This window comes from Lytechinus variegatus, chromosome 5 (assembly GCF_018143015.1).
Source record: "Lytechinus variegatus isolate NC3 chromosome 5, Lvar_3.0, whole genome shotgun sequence".
Classification (NCBI taxonomy): domain Eukaryota; kingdom Metazoa; phylum Echinodermata; class Echinoidea; order Temnopleuroida; family Toxopneustidae; genus Lytechinus; species Lytechinus variegatus.
In genome coordinates, this window is record NC_054744.1 from 1,624,472 (window position 1) to 1,648,708 (window position 24,237).

At 35.9% G+C, this 24,237-nt stretch overlaps 1 protein-coding gene across 11 annotated transcripts in view; it reads left to right on the forward strand.

Annotated features, from left to right (window-relative positions):
- Nucleotides 1-8,134: 8,134 nt before the first annotated feature.
- Nucleotides 8,135-24,237, forward strand: part of LOC121415035 (rho guanine nucleotide exchange factor 18-like) — a 172,085-nt gene continuing 155,982 nt past the window's right edge. For 3 of the 11 annotated variants that reach the window (XM_041608101.1, XM_041608096.1, XM_041608098.1), the window contains exon 1: nt 8,137-8,365. In XM_041608101.1, the coding sequence (XP_041464035.1) occupies nt 8,353-8,365 (13 nt within the window). In that variant the 5' untranslated portion in view covers nt 8,137-8,352. Of the gene's footprint in view, nt 8,366-24,237 lie in introns of all 11 variants that reach the window. The other 8 variants (XM_041608095.1, XM_041608097.1, XM_041608102.1 and 5 more) reach the window with 5 other exon arrangements.

A 24,237-nucleotide genomic window follows, 5' to 3' on the forward strand; every position in this document is an offset into this window, starting at 1 on the left:
ATAAGCTTTTCAGTAAGACAATTACTTGTATATCTTGTAAATACCTGCAAATCTTTTCTTTCTTTCTTTTTTTTGTGAATGGAATGACGCTGCATGCTCAACCATACCTCGAGGGATGTTCGTGCAGGCTCCACTCAACAACCGTAGAAGTGGTGGAGCCTGCACGAACATCGCTCGAGGTATGGTTGAGCTACCTCAATAAATCCCAAAGTCTAGTAACCTCGCGTTGGTGAGTTATCATACGGCCTAGTACTCATCCAAAATAACTTATTTGCTAATTATAACTTAAAAATCATTTGTTTTATTTTTCCAGGGGATGAGTTAAATATCAGACAAAAAAATCATCAAAGCTCAATCTGTTACAAGGCCGACGGGAGACTCACCCACGTACAAGTTAGCGCTTGTGCTAGCTAGTCTGAGCTCTGTCTCTCTGCCAGAGCTCTGTGGGACAATTCGCTCTGTAAAGGCCTCAATGATGGTGATTTTCTGCTTCAGACAGAGTTTATATTTCGGGTATATTTTTCAAAACTGCCAATGAAGTTTGATGATTTCTTCATTGTCATGTATATTTAAGTTATTAATGAGTTCATTCTCACCAAATTTAGACTCCCCCATAGAGAAATACAATTTTCGTGGAGATCTGCGTTTTCAAAGAACTTCAGGAAAAGTAAGGGTATGTGGGCCTTTATTACATGGCCAAGTACTGGAATTAGATGGAGTAAAAATTAGATATTAAATTCATTTATATCAAGTTCAACTCACAGTCTCACCCACACAAACACACCCACATCCAAGATTCTAGGCATGAAAAAAACTTTAAAAATCATACAATATTAAACAACAAGTAATAATTAATTTAATAAGTGAACAGGTATTCCTCAAAATACAAAAACGTAGCATTTGAAAAGAGCCCCTGAAATATTGCAAAAAAAATGAAAATGGAGCCCCCCCCAAAAAAAATGATTAATTTTTCCCTGGCTTCAAGTTCCACGGAATAAAGTGTGTTAAAAGGTTACAAAAGGTCAAACTTTCATCTTCTGAAAAATAATGAATAATGAAATCGGTTCCTCATTATGAGCTGGAAAAAATGGGACGGGAAACTCAACATCGAGTTTCATTGGCCCATGCGGTTGCTTTTGACTGCGCTGCATGCACGCACTGGCGCTGGCCTTTGAAAGAGAGCAACTCGATGTATTTATCATGTTGAACTGTCTCAGACTCAGTCCTGTTCACTATTTACAAGACAAAAATACGCCGACATTTTTAAAAGGAAATATCTACGTCTCTAAAAGAATCTGCCACGTAAGAAGCACATGATCTTGACTCAATTTTCACTGTGAATGTTTTTATTATGCGTCGTTTATTCTCCCTTTTTTTCGCATGACGGTGTGCGGGTTTGAGAATGAGCTCGGCCCGGCCCGCAACCCGCGATCGGAGGCATACCGGCAGGTTAACCCGTACCGCAACGGGTGCGGGTTACAACATGAGTGGAATGTGATGAAATTAAACCAAGAATATTACTATTGCCTGTGAATGAAATGCTCAGAAAATGATCCAACATCACTCTTCTCAAAACCTGTATTTATGAGATACAACATTCTATTTGGCAACTCTGGATGTTTGAGGGCAGGCAGATCAATACGTGTGATTTGTGCTGGGAGACTTTGACATTCTATCATGTACCTGTTGCTATGGAAACAAAAAGTGGCATGAAATGTAGCTATCTCCCTGTTTTATTTCAGGTTTGTTGATTTGGACAAAATTAGAATTAGCTCCAGTGATAGAGTGGTGAAGTAAATCAAGAAGCAATTATATTAGCTAAAAATTCAGCTGTTTGAGCTGGTTGATACTAGTAAGTGAACTTTGATAGATAGATAGATAAATAGATAAATAGATAGAGAGATAGATAGATAGATAGAAAGAAAGATAGATAAACAGACAGACAGAAGGTTGAGTGAAATTAAAGGGAAGAAAAATGGAGAGAAATATAATATCCAACTAGAATTGATAGAAATATTCAAAATATAAAGGAAAAAATATAAAGAAGGTAAAAGGAAATGGCTTGTAGTCAAACTTGACATAGATTGACATTAACATCTTCATATCTTCACCTGAAAGCTGGTATGAAATAGATACTCTTATATATATTCTGTCCCTGAATTCATTAAGTGAAAAAGTTACCAAATTTATCAGTGTGCTATTTGTGTATGCATTTTGGACCTCCAAGAGGTCCCAGACCATAATATTCCCCAACTAGCATCACAAGAAAAATAACATATGATGGCATATTCTGTTTTCACAAAGTGATAGTGGTCGTTATCGTCATTTGTTTCTAATGCAAAACTGAAATTTGTCACTTAATGAAAAGATTATGTGCTCTGTGTGTATGCATCCATGGATATCATTCCATTAACGCGCACCATATACAGTCCCATGCGTTTGAAACGTGGGATGTTGCATTGTGGCGAATTCCCATGTGATGGTTATTAGATTATATTTGTTTAATACATTCTCTCTGCATCTGTTTATGAATGTTAAAGAGGAGGTTATAGAGCTATGGCCTGTCTCACAAATGTTCTTGAGTATAAAACCATATTCATTTTTAATTTCCTTTGATAAGGCATCAATAATTGTCATCATCACTTCCCTTGGAGAGGATAGCAAGCCATATCTTATTTCAAGATTTGATGCTTTCTTAATAGTAAGGTAAAAAAAAGACCACTACAAAACAACATCGTCTAAGCTGGCTCGTCATTGTAGCGTATGAAAAATTGAAATATCAAATGTTTCTTCTTAGATGTTCATTAAACCTCAAAGCATTTTGATCCCTTGAAAGGAATTTCAGATCATTTGATGGATGACGCTAATCCCTCTGGATATTTTTCAGGGAATAATTGAATATTCATGAATATCTGGTCATGATAAAATCTTCTTACCAATCAATAAGATGCAGGAGATATTCTCATTTGAGAAAGTAATCAGGATAATTGATGAAAGCGGTTCCTTTCTTCCCATTCCCTGTGGTTTTTCCCTGGACCACTTTGAAATCCTCAAAGGGAGAGTATTCTGACTTAATAAACATCTGTTGAACAGACTACAATGTCTCTTCTACAACTTTATTGATTTATTCATTCTGTTCAAAATCAGTGTTATGAATCACCATAAATTCATATTTTTGTACATTTTCTTAAAAAAAAAGAAGAAGAAAAGAAGTTACCTCGTTGAACATCATATCACATTTAGGTTCTTGATCTCATTTAATTTGTGATACAGATACCCTGTTCTCATAATCCAATTTTGTTAATCCTTTACTATGGTCCGGGGGGGGGGGGCACTCGACCAAAAAAGTGGCGGGGGTGTGCCGCGGGCGAGACAAAAAACGGGGGCCTTGGAGCGGGCTTATTGTAAAAAGGAGGGTCCTCGGAACGGGCTTCGGAACGACAATTGTTTGTGAAAACGGGGGTCCTTGGAACGGATCGCCAACGTGTGAGTGCGTATGCATCCCTATGGAACGGTCGTGCGTGCATGATGCAGCTAGAGCGGCCTCCGCCGGGGAGCTCTGCGGCCGCGTTTCACCAAAATTGCAGCTCATTCAATGCGATCGGAGCGGCGTAACGAAAAATATGCGAAGCTTCGGAGCGGATTTCTCTCTTCTTTTTTCTCGATAAGAAGAAAATGCTATGCCTTGGAGCGGCTTTCTTTGTTCTTTTTCTCAACAAGGCAAAAATGCTATGCCTTGGAACGGAAATTTGAGTGTGAAAATGGGGGTCCCCTCCGCGGCACATACCCACTATGCATTATATACTGAGTGCCCCCCCCCCCCCCCCCCGGGACTATGGTGCTAAATGCCAAGTTAGCCCCACTTTTAGTATGGGATTAAACTATGTAGTACACTTACTGTTCTCACAACATCTTTACAAAAAGAAAACCAACCCATCTGCATAGCTAACTCTCTTGCACTACCAATTAGGAACAACAAAATATATATTATTAATCTTCTGTTGTTTTTTTAGAAAGAAAGAGGGAAAGCGAAATAAAAGAGGTTTGATTTTTTGCCTGATGAGTGGAGATGGTATAAGGCCCATCTATTTGATCTTAACATCATTCATAAAGTGACCATTTCCTGTGTGGGGTAAGTAGTCTTGCCTACTTAATCATCTTACACAGGCTGGCGCTTGAGATTTATTTACTTGGCAATTTCCCTTAATGCTCTTCAATTGGCCCTTCCCTGTTATTTGTGATGACCGTCAATTGATGGGACTGGTCGTTTGTCTGTCAAGGAGTAATTTATCATGCATTGGAATATCCTAGTGCATTGTGGGAGTAACGTTTGACAGAGTGAATCAGGCAACTGGAGTCAAATTCAGAGATCCATATTTTGTTAGCCCCTGTGACTTTTGGATGTTAGCTGATTATGTGTTTTCATCAGTAGAAGATATGAATGTAGTTTTGTCTTTATAAGATAAAGGTGATGTGACCTTGTTGTTATACAAAAATAATTAGAAAACATTCTACTTTTGTTTAATGTGACAAAGCTAAGAAAATCAGTCATCATAAATACAAAATTGAGATAGAAGTCGACTCTAAAAAAAGACCAAACAAATATGAAATTACCCTCCCCATTTTTAGATAATTGCCATAATTAAGGAAGGTTATTGAAACAAATTTGAAATAAATGTAAAACATGGATATTAGTATTGTTAGAAATGTATTTGACTGATATATGTCAGAAATTTCAGTGATGGTACATATACAAACTATGTGAGATACAAATCCTAAAAGAAATACATTAATGAAAATACATATATATATTTTAAGTCATTTTCATTTAACTAAGTTTCAAAAATTAGTTGAATAATTTTGAGTTACAAAAGCAAAAATATTTTCCTCTCTTAGGAGGTCATTAAAGGTCATATTTAGGGTGACAGTTATGATGCATTCATTAAATATGTTTTGATCGAGATAGGGACAAGATGACGCGCAACATGTCTTAAAGGAGACTTTGCCCTTGCTGGATTTTCTATAGCGCATTTCAAATGTTTATACAGCTTGAACGTTAATGAACAAGTTTTGTTTCATGCCATTATTTTGATGTTCAATCATTGAAAAATCTTATGTGTTGCACTTCAAATCTAACCCCAAATGAATTGGTTTGGATGTGAAATGAAATTATTTCAGATTTGGACATTCTATTGAGAAAATTCTTTCATATTTCACCAATCACGCTTTCCTTTTCTATCTTTTTCTCCCTCTTTTTCTTGGTCATGAAACTTTTTGGTGCCATGTCCCTATTAGCTCCCCCCCCATCATAGAGTTATATTATGAACTGCTAACAGTAGTATGTGGTTCAGAAGTTTGTAATATTTTTAGTGGCCTTATCTGAACATCAGTATCAGAGGCATGAATTCACTTCTCTATAGGGTTTAGTGCAGTAGAGTAGAGAAGGATAAGTGCATGGGATCTTCTGCTTAATGCTTCCACTGTTATAGTCTACCTATTTGTCTTACATGATTTACACCTTGTCATGTTAATCACACAAAAATGTCTCCCCCCCAAAAAAAAAAATCTCCCCATGTATGGAGAAACTAATTTTCTTCAATGTCCTTGTTTTTTTCTTTGTTGTGAAATATCTGATGGATAAAAGGTCTCATTAAGCTTATAAACATGAATCTAAAGGGTTTATTCTTCATTATTGATGTTTAAAGTTCCATATACCAGGGCCCAAATGTAATTTACCATCTACCTCAATGATAAACCTTGGTGCCTTACAACAGACATTGCTAACTTGTCCAGCTGTGTTTTTGTTGGCCATTAGGATGGTCACAAAGAAAAACAAACTTGTTTTCCACTTTTTATGATTGAAAAGAAGTAGACATGGTCTTAAAGGGGTATTCCAGGCTGAAAATAATATACTTTGAATAATCAGACAAAAAAAAACACTGAAATTTTGAGCAAAATCAGACAAGGAGTAACAAAGTTAACACATTTTAAATATTTGCATTATTTCATTGAAACAGTTCTATACATGTCCTCATGAATATTCATAGAGCGAAATGATGATATATCCCCACTTGTTCTTTTGTATTTTTTTTTTCTCTTCAAAATTTGTCCTACAGGAACTAAAAAAAATTGACAGCTGATTTAGTGCATTAGAAATTCATTGCTGCAACTTATTTTATTATAACATACCCACATGTGCTAAAATATAAAATAGTTATGATTTCATGTAATAACATAATGAAAGTGGGGATGTGACATCATCAGCCACCTATGAATATTTATGACGATGTGCATAGAACTGATTTCTGCTAAACTTTGAAATTTAATAACTTTGTTATTATCAGATTTAGATTACAATTACATAATTTTGCTTGATTATTTAGGCAAAGTCCTAATTGTTTTTGCTTGGAGTACCCCTTTAAATAGTTTTTATCATGCTTATTACTAGTAGTAGCTTGGTTGAAATTTAATTGCCACTGGCATGGTAAAATATGTTTTGCTTGCTATAATGAAATATATTGTTTGTGACAATAGAGTAGTTTTAGATTACATTGATTGAATTAAGAGTATAACAACAGGAATCCTTTACATCACACCATAAAACAATGATTTTGTTTGATGCACAACATTTTATTGTTTGCCTCCCAACATTTCTGCATCTGGAATAGATCCATCCTTATTTTGCAACTGTGTTTGATTGTAAAAATTCAATAGCCCCTCGCATACTCTCAATTTCATGGATTTAAAATAAATCTTGATCAGCTGTTACTAGTGATCAGTAAAATACCTTAAAATGTAAATCTAGATTGAACATATCAATTATACCTTTGAGTTTAGAAAACAAAATCTTAAAGATTCAAATTAGATTAAGAGTATGATTGGTCATTCAATGTCGCTGATCTGGTTTTATTTCAAATGTTTTAAGTTCGGACTATACTATAGATAATGATGTTTGTTAATTGATTAGAAAGGCATAAAAATATGTTCAACTCCATCAATTCATATCCTTTCCTCTTACTTACACCTAGATGTATTTGGTGGAAGGACCTACTTTCTAGTTTAAACTTAATCTGCATTCACTCTGCTCCAATGCAAATATATCAAAAGAACTCCAAGGTTATACCAAGTGCAGGTTTTGTTTACAAATTTGAGTAGAAATGGATTTGTGGAGAGTGCATGGAGGTAATATTACATAGGCTTCTATTTGTAGTTATAGTACTAAGGTCAGATTCCACTCTTTCAGTGCTGTGTTTATACTTGATTGCTACTAATATCACACTCTGTTTATCACTCCACATTCCAACCTCTGACAGGAATATATTACTCTGATTTTATACAGAGAGAAAGTGAGGGGGGGAGTGAGAGCTCGAGCAATTTGATAAGCATACATTTTCTAATACCCAATTATTTCAGAATACTTTTTTTGATATGATTTCTATGTACCTATTATGTGATGGATTTTGCATAACATTTAGGCTTAAGTCAAGGTCAATTTTGAGGTAAGAACTTTTATGATTGAAATCATGTCACCATTGAAAGTTGTCAGTCCTATCATATCATCATTTTGACAGTTGCAGGGAGACTTTGTACATGTGTCTTGGGTCAAGGCCGAGTCTTGTAGAATGTAACTGTGTGGCCAGCCTGGACTACGTAGCTGGACATTTGCTTTTTGTGAAAAATAAAGTCAGAGGCCAGAGTTTTTCATCCAAACAAACCCAATGATTTTATCGAAACTGTCAGAGCTGACGATTCAGTCAGTGCAGACAATGTTCATGAAACACTCCCCAGATATTGTGAAACGAGTCTGGCCATACTTCTAGGCGTACATAATTTTCTTTCAAAAGAATAATCAAATGTGATTAATGGCCTGTCAAAAACAACAATTAATTATGACAATGCTCAATATCCGTGATGAATTAGGATGGTGTATTTACTTCCTTACTTGTTTGGACAAGGAGCATGCATGCCTTCTTGAATTTAGTGAAGTCATCATGCATTTGTTTTATTGAGTTAAAAATATGCTTAAAGAGCCGGTCTTGTCCAAAGTGCAATGTCAAGTATGTATAGTTGAGTCTTGGTGCTCTCAAGGAGGCTTATCAAATATGTGGGATTTGCACTGTGAGACTTTTGATAGAACATGTAATTCAAACAGATCAATTGGATTGTTAATAGCCAGATATTCCTGTGCTATTAGCTATTACATGCGTAATGATTGCCGCTTTTATATTGCGCGGAGTGGATAAGATTACCGATTGCTTCTAGGAATAACTTGCTACGTCGTCGTATCCTGGTTCTAACAATTTTGATCAATATTCTTTTCAAAATTGATGTTATTATTGGGATATATTGAGGATGCATCGACAAAGTAAGTATTCCAATTGAGTTACCAATCTTTTAATGAAGCCATAATCAGACATGGGCCTGTGAAGCCCGCTAGTTTGATTTATAAAGAGTCTTAAGTTGTGGTATATCATGTTATAAGGAGCGTTATAGCCCAGTGGATTAGTCTCTGGACTTTGAAACAGAGGGTTGTGGGTTCAAATCCCAGCCTTGGCATAATTTCCTTTGGCAAGAAACTTATCCACATTTTCCTTCACTTGACCCAGGACCATGCAGCTCTAAACACAATATTTTTTTTCAAAAAGACAGTAGTAAATAATGCAGGGCCCAAATTCATTTTCTCTACATCGACAAATTCTTGAGTGCACTTTGAATACAGTTGCTAGATATTTTCATTGCAAACATTTGTAATGATGTTATATGTTTTTTTTCTAATAAACCCTAATATATGGTAAACTCTTATGCTATAAAGTGTGTCGCATTAGAAGCTTTAGTGGTGGAACCTATTCCACTGCAAAGATGTATAATCATTTGGTTATCTTTATGAAAATGGTCTAATTATATATTTGCGTAATTATCTTCAGTGCATGCTTGGTACCCTTTGACATGTCATTGCAAAGGAACTCATGTTCTAACACCTGTGAGTGATATGACCCACTGCTGATCTCTTGTCTCTATTGAAATTAGGAGTGTGTACCCTCTATAGATCTTAGCATTCTTGATAGATCTGAAGGACATCAATTGATCAAATCAGATTGTGAGATATTTCTGCTCAGTGATCCATCTCATTGATCACAAGGTCTAGATTGTCATTCATTCTGTTGGCTATATCCAGCAGACTAAAATTAACATTTGTAGGACAAAATTAGCATTTTAAAACATGAAAGGTCATATCAGAATCGCGCTGTCTTATGTCTGTGATAACAAGAATACAAACTCACCCCCCCTCCCACATGTGATTTCGAGGAGATTGGAGCACATAGTATTTCATTCAATGTTTTACCTGATAATTCACTAGGGTAGACTCTTTTAATTCCTCGGCTTTAAGGAAAGCACTAAAAGGAGTCCTATGAACATTTATATATTTTTTTTACTATGTGGTAGAATTAATCCACTTCAGTACAGAAAGAATTTGCTTTTACAATGTGAGTGAAGTCATTAATACTTGATGAGGATTATGGATCTTCTAAGAAGTCTCATGCTTGTAAGTTGTATACTTATTGTGGTCAGTAAATTGAGCTTTATTTTGTGTTTACCTTGTTAAAATCATTGAGCCGTTCATGAGATCTCTCCTGCTGACACACTTTGTATTATGACAGTAACCACAGTGGCTTACATCATTGACACTCATAGAATTTGTTATCATTTTTTATCATCAGAATCACTCGGATATTAACAAAGTTTTTTTTTACAGATCCTTGACTTAAAAACGTTATTTAGGGAAATTCACCCCCATTGTGAGAAAGATGGAATTCATAGTAATTGTAAACCTGTAAGTTCTTTTTATGTTATTTGAAATAATATCAGAGAAAGATCAGCTTAAAAAGAAATGTTTCTCAGCCATTCTCACTGTGGAGATAAAAGTTTGTAATCATTATGATCTCACTTTAAATATAAGATCAAAATATAATAGCAAATCTGATATCTATTCATTCACGATATCAGTTTAGGTTAGTGATAAAATGTTTCTTTTGCATTAAAATCATTTTGTGAGATCATTAATCTTGAGTGAAACTAATTTAAGATAAACATTGACTCATTTTAGTGGTGGTCACAAATTCACGACAATACTATTTTTTAAATGCTGATTTGAAGGCTGAAAGTTAATGCTCACCATGTAATAACTATCTGACATTGACAAATCTTTGAAAATAAACTGATATTTATCAAATATGCAAATGCTCATTGTAAATTATGCAAATAAAACAATATTAAAGATAGAAATGAATGCAAACTTTTGCAATTCTTCTATGCAATGAGTTGTACTTGATTAGTTGTCCGAAGCATTGTTTATCGTGATGGGAGGTGGCCAGAAGTGTTCTGTGCCGGTTTGGCCGTAGTCCACGTTCTGGAAGATTTTTTTTGATTGGGCAAACCCTATCGGACCGTACCCCTGTGCGCACACATAACCAATACACACACGCCCTCAACTGATTCACTTACCCACTGCTTCACTTTCCCCGAAAAAAAAAAGTTGTTTCATGTGACTATTCAGGAGGTGTGTGTATGTGTGTTATGGGGATGTAGTGTGTTATGTGTTTGGTAGTCTATCGTACAAAATAACAACAGTCCAGTAGGTGGACTAGTTTGGCCGTAGATATAGCAATTATTTTAAAACCTGCTTATTGGTTTCTACTTTTCCATATTTTCTCTTGCCTACATTCCAGTCCGGCAGGGTTTGATCAGGTGTTTTGTCATGTGACAAGTCTATAGAGAAGTGATTTAAATTAAATCAAGTAGAATTAGAGAGATCTCAGGGGTTCACAAGCATGTAGGAATGTTACTTCAAGACCAGGAACAAAAAAGGAGGGAGAAATCAAAGACAAGAATTAAGGACTGACCTGGTATAAGTCCTAATTCCTTGGTATTCTGTTCTACCTGATGTTATGGTAAATAATGTCTCCCTCTAAATCCTGTCTTCAATAGTTTCTAATCCTCTATATGAACTGCCAATGTGTCTTAAAGATAGTGTACAAACTGCCTATGTGACTTAAAGATAGTGTATGACATGCAGGATTTGGATTGATTTTGTAAAAATTAAGAGACATGATTTGATTTTATAATCATGAGAAGATAGATTTCTAAGTGTAGATTACCGGTACTAAAAGAAATACAGTCAGAACTAAAGATTAAAGGAATTGTCCAGGCTGGAGCTATTTATATCTCAATAAAAAAAGTAAAATTCACAAAGCAAAATGCTGAAAATTTGATCAAAATCAGATATCAAATAATGGAGTTATTGAATTTTAACAATTGGCATTATTCCAGTGAAACTTTTCTAGGCATGTATTCGTCAACATTCATTAGGTGGGCTGATGATGTCATATCCCCACTTATTCTTTTTTATTTTATTATAATAAGGTTCATTCAAAATTTTTCTACCAAGAACTAAAACAATTGGATTGACAACTGATTAAGTGCACTAGTTATTTAGTGCCACAACTTATTTCATCATAATGGAGACAGATCATTTACACATGTATGAAAAAATGAAACACTTATTATTTCATGTAATAACATAGGAAAAAGGAAAGTGGGGATGTGACATCAGCCCACCTAATGAATATTCATGACGATGTGCATATAACTATTTTTACAAAATATTGATAAACTTTCGATTTTGATGAATTTTTCAGCATTTTGCTCTTTGAATATTACTCTATTTACTTAGATATAAATATTTTCAGCCCGGACCATCCCTTTAAGAGTATGTTTTTGGTAGTTTTAATGACTATGTGCATGTCATCATATTGTCTTGATACATTATAATATCCTTATATATTAGTGATGGGGAGGGTGAAAATATACATGTATTTACTGGATAGATTTATTTCAGAAATGTTAACACATATGTATTACACTACTGTAGCCCCCCAGTCTGCATCACACCAATCCATGTTATTTGTTCAAGAATGCAATTATTTAGATAACATGCCTGAACATGAAAGATTCCTACATGTAGGAATGTGATCTTAGTCAGACAGTGTCTGAACTTCAAATGTAAATATTATAAACATATTAAGTCCACAAGGTTAAATACAATATTTTTCAGTTGAGAGCCCATGTGAAGCTTGGTAAAGTGTCAGTAATATGAATTTACCTGAGTATCATGAAACGTTTTATATTAAAATTCCTAGTAAAATTCAGCATTTTTTTATAAACCCAAAGTCTGGTCACACTGTCCGAGCATTGTTGGAGTGGTCGTGGAGCGGTAGGGAGAGAGGGTCGAATTTTGCTCACAAAATTGGGGAAAAAATTGAAAATAAAAATAAAAAACAAAATAAAAACAATCAAAATCGAAAATGGTGAACGGTAGCGAGCGGTGATTTTTTTCTCTCCGCTTCACGACCGCTCCAAGAACGCTCGGGCGGTGTGACCAGGTCTTAAATGTGAGAAGCAGAGCATTCCTTCTCGGTCCAAGCAGGGAATTGCTAAGAGTCTTCATGTTTGAGAGGGTTCACTAATTTTACCATGTCAACATTTCACCTAGCATCGTTCTACACAGCTTTCACAGCGGTGCACTTTATATTCACAGTCTGCCTGTAAATGGTTAGGGTACACTTCTTCCAGGCAAGTGCTTGTTCATTGGAGTGAAGAGCATTGGATCCAACCTGGTCAGAGAATGCAGTGATTGTGTATGGGTACAGGTGTGTTACCTGATTTGGTTGAATCATTGACCTGGTCCCATTGCTGGACATTGTTGTTTGCTGGATACTCTAGCGAGGTGCAATTATCCTGTGGAATTATGTTTACCTAGGATAGGTTTACACTCAGCAGAGACTCTGATTTGTTTTATTCTTTCTGCTCGCTCTCGTTCCGTTTTGTAGTGAGTTTATGGTTTGGTATTATGGAATGGAATGTAACACCATGGGTTTGGTTGGTTTATGGACACGTCTAGAGTTGACTGATTGCTGCTGAAAAATAGCGCTACGAACTCCAGAGGAACTTCAGAGAAAGTACTGGTGTTTAATTCTGACAACTCAAGTATGATGCATGAATGAATTCTTGAAGGATATTGATGGTTGGATAACGTTGTTTAATTGGAACATAAGTGGAAATACAACATCTCTATGATATTTGGAAGGTGATTCTTGATGCTCAAAACATTTCTGTTTTGTATTTGACCTACAATCAAGGTACAATAAAGATATTCATTGGTATGTATCACCCAAACGATGGGATGTGCATGAGGCCATTTTATCTACATTTCTCTCAATTAAACTTAAACCCATTAACATTTTCTGAGGGATTTTATTCACATTTACCATCTTTACTTTTGCTGCAAATTACATCATACAATGCTAAGGTTGTAACCTTACATTGTCTTTAATGGTTAGCAATTTTACAGGTCTGTCCTAAATAAATTTGAAATCTCTCCTATGGCACCCCTCTGAGTAATGTGGCTAATTAAGTTCACTAATGTTTTTATTACATGAATATAAATAAACTCTGTGTCAGAAATATCAAAGTGTGAGTATTTGGAGTTGATGTAGGCCTTTAAATGAAAGCAATTTTTGTAAATTGCTGTGAGCAAGGTTTGATCATGTTAAGAATATGTTTTCATTGTAGCAATGTGATTCTTTGAAAAACACCCACACAAAATCAAACTGATTAAGAGGCTAGTGTCAAAGGATTTAAAAAGAAAAAATAGATGAAGATACTTTGTACAAAAAAAATCTCTATTGTTTTGACTTACCATTTTTCCTCAAGATTTTTTGTGTCAGGCAAGATAATTATTAACATTTCATTAGTCTTGATTTCACATCATTGCTAGCATGTGATATAAAAAAAGGTTTAAAGTTATTGTTGCCTGTACATTTATTTGAAATTTGTTGTTAAGCTGTTTCTCTTTAAAAAGTTTTATTTTTATTTTCCCTTTTGTTATGGAGGTCAGCATTACATTATGTAATATAAAGTGTTGCATGAAATATTATGTTTGATCACAATTTGCTCATTTAGTTTTCAAATATTGTTTTCAAGACTTTGAACAATTTTTCAAACATTTCTTGTGATGACATGAAACGGGAGATGTCTATTGAACTTCCAATTTCAATCTTGCTTGAATAACCTTTAAATAAGAAGGCTGTGTATAACATTGTTTCAAAGAAGAAATATCATGCCGTAAATAATAAACCAAGTTTCAGTATCATGATATTGTGTCATGTTGATGGGCTAAAAACTAATTAGTAGTCAAGTCCTTGTTCAAGCAGTGACTATCGACCAATATCATCACTTTGCTTTAGATATTAGTTTGGATATTACATGAGACACCATTAGCTGAGCAGCAGGACTGAACATATTTGTTTTCTACATTAATTTGATCTATTTCATGCAGAGGGATTATCTCATTGATGGCTCACATGTTTTTATTTGTATGATTAATTGTTGGATATACACGTAAATGGGTAAATATTCTCATATTATCAATATGCAGTTAAATTTAAATGTGTGAAATATTTTTATTTTGAAAAAAAAGGGGGTCTCAGTAGCCAAAAATCTTTGTGTATTTTGTTTCCATACAGATTATTATGTGAAGCTGAAGCATGTTTGGGTTAATGAATTTTCTCCTTTGGTGCTATCAAATGTATCAATGTCGAGCATAATGAAGCTCAGAGACACTGAATGGCCTGTGTTCTGAAGTAATGTTTAACTGTGACCATCGTCCAATGTTGAAATTATGGGTAGCCAGAATTTCATAATGGCATTTATTTTACATATTTCCTTCTTTACTTGGCTCTTTCCTCATTTTTCAACAATCAAAGAACCATCTCAGTTATTACTCCCAGTCAGTAAAGACTGATTTGAGTGTCAAATGAGCTCCATGACAAATTGAACTTGTATTTTTGGAGATTCGGGGGGGGGGTTAAATATATATTGGTGGTACGGGGACGTGCCGCTTTGATAACCCCCTTTTTAGACCTAATTTTCAGTTCTATAGATATTCCAAATGACAAAAGTTCCATTCAGGAGCCGCCCCGCCCGCTCACTAGACCCGTTACGAAACATCTTAGTTCCCTAGCCCTGCCAAAATTGTCCAGCGCGAGCACCGCATGCGAGGGCTGCACACACGGCTTCACAATTCCCTCCCCTAGCAGCTCCATGCAACGCTATTGCCCACATATACATGCACAGCGCGAACGTGCACCGTACGCACTGTAGCGCGATCCCGTTCTGTAGACCCTGGTTTTACACACCATCAGGTATATATTTAGTTCCCAAGACCCCATACTTTACCCATGTTGTCTGTTCCTTAGACCCCCATTTCAGAGTTTCATGAGGCACACCCCCCATCAAAATATAAATTGAGTGCCTCCCCTCGGGTTGAAGATACCACGATTGCGTTTAGTCGAAAGTGGAAATAAACGTCTTTTAAATCACAAACATGAAACACAGAAAAAGGGGCGTTTGGAAAGACGTTTCTGTAGAATCACGAACGAAAAAGGTTGTATAAACGATATCGTGATTTGAATCATGATTCTATGACGTCATTGTGTCGTGCTTCTTCCGGGTTCGACTCAAAGGCGCGCGCTGTGTTTCGTGCAGGTTAATTTTCGTGTAGCAGTATTGCCAGTGTACTAGTACTGGTATAAATTGTCACGTGCATTTAGGAATTATCATTCTGGGTATTGTACCCCGGGGTTGTACTGTAGCGTCATTTGTATATTTCATTGTTTTCATCAATCATATCTTCAAGTTCCAAAGGCACAAATTGGACTGACGACGAACTCAGGGCTCTGCTTGTGCTTTGGCCTGAAGCAAAAGCATCCCTTACCGGGATTCACAGAAATAAGACGATCTATACGAATCCCTTTCAGCGGCGCTTGCGAGGGAGGGATTTCTACGGAGATGTGGCACCGCTTGTCGAGACAAAAGTCACAGAATTCGTGCCCAGTACGTACTAAGGCTACCGAACACAATTTTCGATGAACCGACAAGATTTAATACAAGTAAACAAAAACAATATGAGGTACAATACACGGAATTCTGGAAGTAAAAGATTTATTTTTCGGAAGCCGAGTAAACGTTGCACAAACGATCGCGCGTTAGCTCGGGCGGCAGCAAAAATCTAGCAGCCGACTTGAAGTTAGAAACACGCGCGAAAATGTTGACCTATACTTCCTGGGTCAAACTGCGCACTGTGATGCGCACTGGATCGGCCCGAATTCAGGGAGAAACAGCGTTAGAAAGATGGTCGTATAAACGCTGATTCTGTCGGATCGTGATTCATGTTGCTGTTTTGAATCATGATTCAAATCGTGATTCAAATCATGATTCTGGGTTGAGGTCGCATAAACGCAGCCTATCACAATTGTCTATCCATAGTTAAACCACAATTTTAGACCAGAGTTTAAATTAAACCAGAGTTTAGGATACGGGCCACTGGGGCTAATGGGAACTCAGCAGAAGGCCCTAGGGAGCATTTCATCTATATTTGTTGTCCAACAGGTTGTCAAATGTAACAATTTTTGTTGATTTTGAGAAGCACTGTTACTATGGTAACCGTCGGATAAAACATCTGATAAAGTCTTTTCATAAAACGTTCCCCTGATACCTTACACATCAATGTATCCTAGATCTTTTGTTTCCAGCCAGTAATCCTGTCGAACACCTGCGAACTCCCTATCTTTAGGCATTCTAATTAAACATGATGGATGATGTCACATTAATGATAGGCATAAGATTGTACTCTGCTGTTCAGCCTTTCATTAAAGAATTTCCTAATTCACATAGAGTACAGATAATGAGTTATAACCTACATGTAGCGTGCAGAGACAAGTATGTTGTTTGAATAGCCTTATAGAACTTGGAAAGGAACAGCTTACCTGTAGGTTGTCTTAAAAATGTTTTGCCTAAGTTCAACAGCAGTCTATATTTAGGAGAATTTTCCAGTTCTATGCCTTATTACAGGGATAAAGTTTTTGAGGATCTCCAATACATATGATGATATAAGTTTGTTGAATGTTAAACATAAATTCATAAGACAGCAAATTCTTATTCACCATTTGTATGAGAGAATGATGAAAGTTCAAACTTGTGGAGTGCAGATAAATGAGGACTTTCACCTTGCATACATCATACGTGGGCAATTAAGGGGTAATCTAGTAACTGGATTTATGATACATGTTAAAACTCTATTATCACCACAATGTATTACAAAGCAGAATATTACTTATGTTAATGAACAAGACACTGTGAACCCCTCTAAATTCACTATCAGTGTTATAGAAAGATGTATTTCTCAAAGTGATGTTTCTCAATGTATCATTATACATTGAGAAACATATACGTAAGAACAACAAAAAGGTCATAAAATCCTCAGTTTTGTGATATGATATATTACACGAAACTGAAATCGGCTCTATATACAGAGCGTGCTAATTGCCAATAACTTGTCGATGAGGTGGATAGGCTTGATAAACATTTTGTGGGGGATTATCTTGTCAGAACAATTAGTCTCATCTTTAATGAGGAACAGGTTTCATAGAGTACAAAGTATCTTCATTAACACATTAAAGGGGAAGTTGGTTTTTATAAAAGCAGTAAAGTTATAGAAAATATGGTGAAGGTTTGTCCGAAGTCCGTCACAGAATAACAGAGTTAGGAATTTTTAAAGTTTCGATTCTGTGATGTGACAGACGCGCAGCTCCTACATACATGTATGTCATTATTAGGTGGTCTGTCTTTGACAGATCACCTCTTAATTTCGTCAGAATTTTCTTATTTCTTACTTTATTTCTTTATTTTTACGGATTTTCTTGTCGCCAAGATATCTCAAAATGGACTTTATCAATTTCATTGAATTTCATGTCATTTATAGGATCTATCATGGACACGTCAAAATAAGCTTTTCAAGGTCATCAGGTCATGATGACGTCATCTAGGCGCCATTTTGTAAAATCACATTATCAATCATATCTCCATTATTAATTATCAAAAATTAACAATATTTACATCACATTAATTTCAGGTCAAGGGTCATTAGGTCATGTCATCAAAGGTCATTTAAAGGTCATGACGCGCGCGTACGCGCGCGTCAAAGGTAAAAAAATTCTCCAAATGGCCTATAAAAGTTTTTGGGTACGTTTCAGGTCATTCTAAGCATTTCAAAAATTTGCGCGCGCACACGCATGCGCGCGCGTTTCCGCGCGTAACGCCTTAACGCAAAGCAGAAACACCGTTTTTTTTACATCATTGCATTGATAATAAAATTCTGAACAATTTGATACCTTGATCAACCTTCTACGACCATTCATAACGAAATTAACACCCGTTAAAGTTTGCAGCACGTGTGCGCGCGAGCTCTCACTATAGGCCATATATGGGCAAAAACATGCCTATTGCAAATTCACTGTAGCTCTTTAAATAGTCCATTGACCCCCAATTTTTTTTTCATATATCGATAGAGTATGAGTTGTAGATTTGATTTCATGTCACCATTGTCCCTAAATTATATCGTGACGTCATCAAAATGGCGCCTAAACTAAAAATTTCATTTTTTCAAAAATGAGGTCATCAAATTTATGCAAATTTGGTTGTAACTTCTCGAATATAGATCGTTTTTCGCCCAAATTTCGATATGTTGTAGTTTAGAATGTACTCTTTCTCCTTAGTTTACATGAAAGTTAGTTTTGAGAAACGCATCATTGCGTAAAACAGCGATGAAAAGAGGCATGTCATTTTTCCTCATTTTGCGTGTAATCTCTATGGGACATGACTTTTTCTCAAAACTAGATTCGACATTCCTCTATTTCGTGAGCCATATCTCCATTTTTTCTTGTCAGTTTTCTTTAAGCTTTTAGTATGTTGTAGCTGAGATTCTGGGCTATCGGAAATGTGCCCTTCATTTTTTTATCAGATGCCGAGATCATGCCCGTATTTCACTTGCAAAATTGGACTTGTAATTCTCAAAATTGCTTACGTGTATTCTCTATGGGGAATATCGTGGCTTTGACTGCTTCTTAAAGGGCGCGGGTTCGAGTCCTGGGGTGAACAAGATGAATTTTTTTTTCACTTTTTTTTCTTTTTGCCACTTCTTACATGATCCTTTATGATAATTTAAAGGTATAAAAGTTTAAATTTAGCAAGATAAAACAGATTATAATTACTTTTTTTCATATCACATGTATTTTGCGTGTAATCTCTATGGGACATGACCTTTTCTCAAAACTAGATTCGACATTCCTCTATTTCGTGAGCCATATCTCCATTTTTTCTTGTCAGTTTTCCCTGAGCTTTGAGTATGTTGTAGCTGAGATTCTAAGCTTTCGCAAGTGTGCCCACCATTTTTTGATCAGATGCCAGGATCATGCCTGTATTTCGCTTGCAAAATTGGACTTGTAATTCTCAAAATTGCTTACGTGTATTCTCTATGGGGAATATCGTGGCTTTGACTGCTTTCTAAAGGGCGCGGGTTCGAGTCCTGGGGTGAACAAGATGAATTTTTTTTTCACTTTTTTTCTTTTTGCCGCTTCTTACATGATCCTTTATGATAATTTAAAGGTATAAAAGTTTAAATTTAGCAAGATAAAACAGATTATAATTACTTTTTTCATATCACATGTATTTTGCATGTAATCTCTATGGGACATGACCTTTTCTCAAAACTAGATTCGACATTCCTCTATTTCGTGAGCTATATCTCCATTGTTTCTTGTCAGTTTTCCCTGAGCTTTTAGTATGTTGTAGCCGAGATTCTAAGCTTTCGAAAATATGCCCTCCATTTTTTGATCAGATGCCGGGATCATGCCCGTATTTCGCTTGCAAAATTGGAATTGTAATTCTCAAATTTGCTTACGTGTAATCTCTATGGGGAATATGCTAGCTCAATGGATAACGCATTTGACGTGTTCGTCCGTATTGCTGACGTGTAGGTCCGTGTTGCTGACGTGGTGGTCCGTGTAGCTGACGTGTAGGTCCGTGTTGCTGACGTATTGGTCCGTGTTGACGACGTGCTCTGCCGGCATGATCCGTGTAGATCCGTTTGAAGCTGCCGTGTTCACAGTCATCTGGGGCAAAACTATCCGGATCATGCCGGCATTGCCGTGTTGATCCGTGAGGTATAATCATCTATCTTGTATGTATCTGTTTGAAGATGTATGTCTGACGATTGTCATCACCACATCAATAATCACATTTAGTAATGGTCAAAACTTATTCTTAGGATGTCTACGATCAAGATTATCAATGATATCTAAATGATTTATTTCATACATCAGCCGACACTGAATGACAAATCATGACAGACCACCTAATTCGTCCGCATGACGAATTAAATTCTAGTTATTATTAGTTTTGTTGTGTTACCTGTGCCTGGGAGGCAAAGAGCAAACTGAATCACCATAACCCGCAGGCCTCTCCTAGCAATATAACTGATTGGGGGAGTGCAGTCATGTAATATATTTTGCCCAAAATGCCATTTTCTTTTTGAAAAAAGTTGATTTTATTTGTTCAGTACTGAACATGCCTGTTACTAGCATGCAGCACACTTAAATTTCTGTAGGGGGTAGATGTGTCATCAGACACATGATTTCATACCTGCTTCTGTAACAAAAATAGCTTATATTATCATGTTCCATTAAAACAATTAGACTTATGTTGAAAGCAAATTATGCGTACTATAATTGTGTTTTGTCACTAAAATTGGCAATCATCATAATGCAAACTGCCAGTTTTCTCAATTTAACCTGCGCCCATAATTTTCTTTGGTATATAGACCTATTTCACTCTATCTTGATGGCCCCCTTCACATGTAGTTCCATTCTCTCATAATAATGATACTAAGCATCTCTTGTTATACTCACACACCAATGATATGATCTACTGCTTTTGTTTTTTCCCTTCCCAACCCCCTAAACTTGCACCCCAGTCATACACTAGTTGTTTTTTTCTCATAAAGTTCCACATACAAAGAGCAGCTGCGTATGAGAAACCTCAAATTTCAGTCCAGAAATATCTTTCAGACAGATTTTTTTTTTCCTGGACAGAGAGGCCCTAGCTTAGTTGAATACATTTCCATTTTCGTACAAAGACTAATGTATCTCCGTCTGGTGGGGGGTCACTCACCACATATTGTGCTACCCACACACTTAAAATAATGGACCCTAAACGGCATAAACCCTGTGCAAACCTGGTCAAAAACCTACCATAAATGGCATAAACCCCGCATAGAAATGGTTGAAAAAATGATATGGCGTTAACCTGGTTAAAAAAATAATTTTGAATTGATTCCCAAAATGTCGAAAATAAAATAGATAAAAATAAAATAGAATTTAGTACCCTAAATGTAGAAAAAGGCACTTGATTCTGAAAAACTCCCCCTTTTTAAGGAAAATGATAATGTCGAAGGGCTGAAAAAGACCCTTTTTGACACTTTTTGTGGATGCGTGTGTGTCGTTTGTGATATGTTGAGTGACCCCCCCCCCTCGGTCTATCCCCCTTGTACCTTGATCAAGTATGGTTATAGTGTCAAAAACACTTGCAGGATAATTGAAGAACAGATGAGATTTTGAAATGCATAATATTACATGTCAAAGGCATTTAGATGAAGGACTTTGTGTGGGAATGCTTTCACATTTCAAAAGAACACTTTTTTTGCTTGGCAGTTTATCCCAAAAGTATACTTGAAATTCAATATATAGAAATTATTTTTGTTAACTATCTATGCTCTTCTTGAAAATACTTTTTTTGTTCCTGCAAGCGTAAACAAGTTATTTGATTGTTATTGATGCTCTTCTCGAGAATACATTATTATCGCATTTTGTAGAACAATGAGAAATCCTGTTACGTAGATGGTAATATGTCATATATTAAAAGAACTGATATCCAGCTTCATTTAATTATTCTCACTTTTAAGAAATTAATGCCAAGTAACATCCTCTATTTGATTTAGCAATCAGGTTACAACTCTAGAAATGAAACAACCTTTATAGAGAAGTTCTGGTGATAGCTTGCCAGGGGGGGGGGGGTGTGCTTGACAGCCTTCAAGCAGTTTGTAATTTCTAGGTCAGGAATACGATCTCAATCATTCTTTTTTTGTCTCCTTGAACTTGTTTGGATATCATTTATGGTACATTTCCTTCATTAGGAAAGGCTTTATATTCTGGTGACCTTGATCATCATTTCTTCAACTCTCTATCTTGATAGGAGATGCATCAATGAAGCATTGGCCCAGATGGCGCCTAAGGCAGGTGCACATCTTGGCCTACTAATAGTCTTGTGTCAATGCACTTCAAATACTATTTCTTAGAGCAAGCGAGAAAGAGAGAGAGGTTGTAAAACCAAATCAAAAGATTGTTTTGTATCTTGCAAGAACAAAATAGAGAAACAGATCATTTGTAAAGGAATGCAAGACTGTTGTCCTCCCCTTTTGCTACGTCTACCAGAAATTAATCTGATTCATACAGGTGTAAATGCATCAAAATTGAATTGTCTGTTATATACATTTTGACATCTTATTACTGGTTCATGCAATAATAGTCTTGTAAAGGTGTGAATATATTCAGTGCGTGATTGTGAGGAATTTCACAGTGTGTAGTGGAATTTGTCCACACAATAGAAGTTACCAAGCCATACTAAGATAATTTAGATTGTCTTCTCATTTACTTTCAAAAACTAGTTTTGATGGAAACCAGCTTTGTGGAAATCAGTGTAACATGATAATGGGAACACTCAAAGCAATCTCGAAAGTGATCTTGAATGGTCTTCCAAACCAGTTTGGTTAGGGTTAGGGTTTAAGGGAAACTAGTTTAAGAAATTAGATGAGAATGGGGTATAAATCACTTTACATTGCCTGGTACCCCCAATTATTGAGACATCAACATCTCCCATATCCCTCCCATTTTCTTCATCTTTATGTATCCTTGTCTGTTTGTACTTTGTAATATTTCTATGATACTGTATTCCTGTGGGAATCCTTTGTAACGTCCGTCCGTTAGCATTTGAAACGGATGTGTTTATCATGCACTTTTATCTTTTGTAGATTGGACGGTTCTGATCTCTTGAGAAAAGGAGAGTTATTGATTTTTTGGGGGTACTTGAGCTGTATAAATATCACAAGAATGTCATATTCATATTGAAAATATATGAAAAGCTCTTTTGTACTGGAAATGGCGTAGAATGAAGATATGCTCAAAATTTGTCAGCTTGCACTTATCAAGAGCAAATGTAAAAATGAATAGAAGATAAAATCAAAGAAAGCAAAATGTAATCCAAACTGATCAATGTCATGAGGAGATAGACAGTGAGTGGTATTTTGTTTTAAGGTCAAGTTTGAATTATACAATTTTTCATTTTTTTTACAGATTTGACAATAAGGACCAACTTGATTGAACCATATAGTATAAAACAGGGCTAATTGCACATGTTCAGGGAGAAATTAATCATTGTTTCACACGACAACAGCGAGAAAATTTGAATATTTCATGTTTTATATAATTTAATAAAATACAAAATATATAGTGAGTGAGTGATCACATCAGTCGCCTTATTTGCATACCAGCAAAGATGTGAATATAATTTAATTTGTGAAATTAAGCAAAAGTTAAAACTGTCATGACTTTCCCATTTTACATCCGATTTTGATGAAATTTTTAGTGTTATGCTTGTTGGATTTTTCTCTTTTTATTCAAATCAACTTTTTGTTGGGGTGGACTTGTCCTTTTAAGACCTTGAGTATGGTTGTGTATCTAATAGTAGGAAACTTCAATAAGTAATTGGTACCAAACCTATATTTACCATTTAACTTGCCTGTCTAGCAAATATCTTGTGCAAACATAGGACAATGTAACCATGACATGGTTGAGTGAGCACACTTCATAATTAATGCAAACATTTTCTTTGTTAACCCATAGGAGACTGTCTGATTATGATATAAGACACTTTTCCCATAAAGCCAGAATATGTGTCGACTTGGAGGCTGTTCTCACTACGTTCCTAAAACTAGTTTACTGTAAACTAGTTTAACGCTTAGTGAGAACGGTCAAAGCGGCCTTGGAAGCGATCTTCCAAACCAGTTTGGAAAACCACCTCGCGATGTAGTTTTTAAGATCGCTTTGCCTTGTTAAACTGGTTTTAGCGTAAGTGAGGACACAAACGTTCTTCGGGAAGCGATCTTCGCACATTTTGAGCGCTACTCCACACGACAGGTGTAGAATGCCTATGCTGCGGTTTAGAATTTCG